We start from the raw sequence: 4,083 nt of genomic DNA on the forward strand, positions 1-4,083 counted from the left end.
GATGTGGTTTTTCTATAAAATGGAATACTACTCAGTCATAAAGAATGAGAAATGAGAGTCTTTCACAAGAAAATGAATATGTATTGAGGTTATACTTTTAAGTAAAATAAGTCTCACATGCGTGAATACTGAATAGTTTCTCTGGTGTGAAAAACTATAATTGTAAATAAGATCCTAATGGCACAATTGACAATGTGGAATAGGAAGAGAAGGGATAAAGGTGTGGGGGAAGTGGGAAGGGGAGGGGAGGGGAAGTAAGGGAATAGAAAAAAATATGAGAAAATGAAAATAAAGTTTTTCTAAACAGGGAAGGGATGAAGGGGTAAAAGGAGGGTGGGGGTATGGAGAGAAAATGAGAACCAAGACCTGTCATGTAAAGGTACAAGATCCCAGTGATGAATGTAACTGTACTGTATACCTAAAATGTACCAGTAAATGGCTCCTCATTTTCTTTATTTTTTAAAATTTGCCTTTGCTTGCATTTTATCATATGCTATTTTTAAGAAAATAACATCCATTCTCAAAATAGTTACCAGTTTGATGCGAATTCTAATTTGTTAAAAGTATTTCATGATACTTTTTCAAATATTAACCTCAATATATATGCTAAATAACAAAAAACTGTTGAGAGCATTAAAATATTCATACTAAAACACTATAAAATCTATTTTTATCAAAAATTCTCATTTAAAATTACACTGTCTCTGGACCTCACTTAGACCATATTGATCAAACTTGTATATTTAATTTGCTTGCTCTTGTAACAATTAATTCTACTTTTATTCATTTTCTTGGGGAAATACTTAAGTGAGTTTGCCAATTGATTATCAGTTGTTTATGATAGAAGAAAACAAAAGGAAAAATGGAGGAAATAATTCAGAAACATATGCCTTTATTAATAAGAATGTAGTTATATTGTATAATAATAAAGCATAAAAGTCATTAAATTTAATGCCAAGTATTATTTGTGGACACGATTATCAATAATAGCATATCATTAAGTTGAGAAAGCAAGGTTAAATCAAATCTATATGTTCCTATATTAGCTATATTATCTGTGTGTGTGTGTGTGTGTGTGTGTGTGTATAGAGAAAAAATATAGAAAAAATTAGTGGAATATGGAAACCATTTAAAGAGGATCTATTTGCATAATAAGAGCATATGTTAGTTACTCTTCCAGTCTTTTTCATTGTCCATATGTTTGATTGTCTAAAAATAATTTTTAATTTAAAAAACATTCAATGAAAATATATAAAATTTCTACAAAATAAAATGAAGCAAAATGTTCTTGTTCATAAATCATTATCAAAGACAAATATTTTAATATTTCTTTCATAAAAATAATAGAAGAAACAACATATTTGTATATAAGATCATAAGAAATAACTAAATAAACATGAATAAAGCAATAACAAAATCATTTTCTAGATACTTTGGTATAAATGAATCATGGTTTATACAGTAATGATTTAAATGTAAATAAATAACTTGTCTCATTTTCCAAATAGACTAGGAGCACATAATCAGACCTAACATAATAAAGTACTTTTAAGAAAGTCTGAAAAATGAACACAGTAATATTGACGGGTGAAATGTAGAGGAGAAAATATAGGAATGGGACTAGAATAAAAACCTGTGCTAGGAAACACTTCAACGTATTATACAGTCAGTGAGTTTCTGATCAATTAAGGCTACAAGTGCATCTTAATGGTTGATATAGTTCTCATGGTCTAATAACAAGAAGTGTAAGTTTATAAAAATAAAGAAAATTACTTTTCTGAAAAGTGAGAGACTAACAGGACACGGTCGACTACAAATCATTTAAAAACAGATTTTAAAGAGGTTTCTATGTTCTATACAAATGACTTTCACAATATAGCTATCTGGCAAAATCTTAAGGCATAACATTCAGCTGCATAGATAACAGACTTTCAGTCCTTTGAGTTATAACTTCCAGAATGTATGTTTGTACTACCGAAGTAAAGAGTGTAGATTACTAGAAAGTGACAGAATTACAGTAAACTAATTTAAAGGGTAGCAAAATATCCCTTAAATTCAGTTTGTAGCAGATATTAAAAATCTACACCATCTTAATTTGAATCATTAGCAAAACAACTGTATCAGGATATAAATTTATAAGAAATCCACGTATTTCCTTGCAGTTGAAAATATTAATCCAAAATGATATTTGATATTCAAATGAATTTGTACTTCTTAATTTTTGATTTATCAAAAAACTTTAAAGAACTTATAAAATGGTGCTAAAATAAATTACTTTGAACACTTTATTTTGAGCATATTTTCATAGGAGAAATTAAAACTAGCAATATTAATAAAATGAGAAAGAAAATATGCAATAAATGCAGATAATTATCTGACTTTAATTCAAAATATGACGATTATATTTATTGCTGTGAATATTATATCAAAACTAAGAAAATATATATAATTTTAACAGTAGAAACTGTGCCTATGTACAATAAACCTAAGATCCGTTTATTTTTCCTCAAAAGAAAAAAAATGGATTTGCGTGAAAAACAAATCATATTGCAAAATGTAATAAAATCAGCAGCCATCAGCGGGTTTGGCGGTCTCCTGGAGACAGTGCAGGTAAAGCTCTCCACTCCTCTGCACCTGGTGAGAAAGCTGCCCTCTCAGGGCCGCTGGGCCAGGGCGATGCTGAGGGGTTTGGAGCCCAGGAAGCGGCCGTTCATCTCGGTCACGGCTTTGGCAGCCTCCTCCGCAGAGGAGAAGCAAATCAAGCCGAAGCCCCTGCCGTGCCCTCCGGCCTGCATTACCTTGACTCTGCTGATAGACCCAAAGGACGAGAAGCCCTCTCGTAGCTGTTCCTCATCAACGGTGTCATCTAGGTTCCTAACATAGAGTTTCACTCCCTGGCACCCGCGGATTCTTTCCTTCTTCGTCTGCTCAAACTTCTGCCTCAGCTCAGCCTGTCGCTCTACTTTCTTTTGTGCCCTGCCCACAAAAACGAGCTGCCCGTTAATGTCTTTCCCATTCATTTCTTCCACAGCCTTTTTGGCGGCCTCGTGGCTATCAAAGCTCACGAAGCCGAAGCCCTTGGATTTCCCGCTGGAATCAGTCATCACCTTAACACTCAGGGTCTTGCCAAATCTACTGAAAACACCCTGGAGTCTCTCATCGTCCATGGCATTCCCAAAGTTCTTGATGTAAACATTGGTGAACTCGCTGGCTCTGCTTCTGAGCTCAGCCTCGCGATCCTTGCGGGTTTTGAATGGGGCGACAAACACCTGTCGGTCGTTGATCACTTTGCCGTTCATCTGCTCGATGGCGCAGTCCGCAGCGCTCTGGCTCTGAAAATGCACAAACGCGTAGCCCTTGGACCCCTGATCGTCACTCATCACCTTGGAGGACAGGATCTTTCCGAACCCCGAGAAGTGCTCGTAGAGGGTTTTGTTGTCTACGGATCTGTCCAGATTCTTGATGAACACGTTCCCAATTCCCGATTTCCTTAAGCAGGCGTCGCGTTGAGCCCACATGAGGCGGATGGGTCTGCCCTTGATCACGTCGAAGTTCATGGTGTCCAGGGCCCTCTGGGCGTCCGCCAGCTGCAGGAAGTTCACGTAGGCGTAGCCCAGGGGCCGGCGCGTGGCCAGGTCCCTGCAGATGCGGATGGACAGCACGGGCCCCGCGGCGCTGAACTTCTGGAACAACAGGTCCTCCGTGACCTCGGCGTGCAGGTCCCCCACGTACAGGGAGGCCAGGCGGTACTTGGCGGCCACGTTCATCTCCTAGCCCCAGGCTGTGCTGGGAAAGTCCTGCAAGAGCGGGGCTGGACCGCAGCTCCCGGGGAGTCCGGCGAGGGGGCTGGGATTACCCCTGGGGTGCACCCCCCCACGGCTCCTGCAACACCCTCACTCCGAAGCTGCCCGCGGTGGCCTCCCCGGGAAGTTGGCAACACGACTTAGAAATCTCAAAGAGCTTTTAGGACAAACCGTTCCTCCGGCCACAGTTTGCGAGGATCTTGCTGGGAAGCCCGGGTCGCTGGTTCCTGAATAAAACTAGGCCTCGCGCGCTCCGGCCGGTGTAAAGTTACAGCGCCCG

The 4,083-nt window shown here is 39.1% G+C and overlaps 1 protein-coding gene across 1 annotated transcript; it reads right to left on the reverse strand.

Annotated features, from left to right (window-relative positions):
- Nucleotides 1-2,402: 2,402 nt before the first annotated feature.
- On the reverse strand, nt 2,403-4,077 carry Pabpc4l (poly(A) binding protein cytoplasmic 4 like). Its single transcript, XM_010638762.2, has one exon. It carries the CDS (start codon nt 3,765-3,767, stop codon nt 2,655-2,657), a length of 1,113 nt encoding a protein of 370 aa, XP_010637064.1. The 5' UTR covers nt 3,768-4,077; the 3' UTR covers nt 2,403-2,654.
- Between the last annotated feature and the right edge of the window lie 6 nt (nt 4,078-4,083).

This window comes from Fukomys damarensis, unplaced genomic scaffold, assembly GCF_012274545.1.
Source record: "Fukomys damarensis isolate Sample0158 unplaced genomic scaffold, DMR_v1.0_HiC HiC_scaffold_38, whole genome shotgun sequence".
NCBI lineage: Eukaryota > Metazoa > Chordata > Mammalia > Rodentia > Bathyergidae > Fukomys > Fukomys damarensis.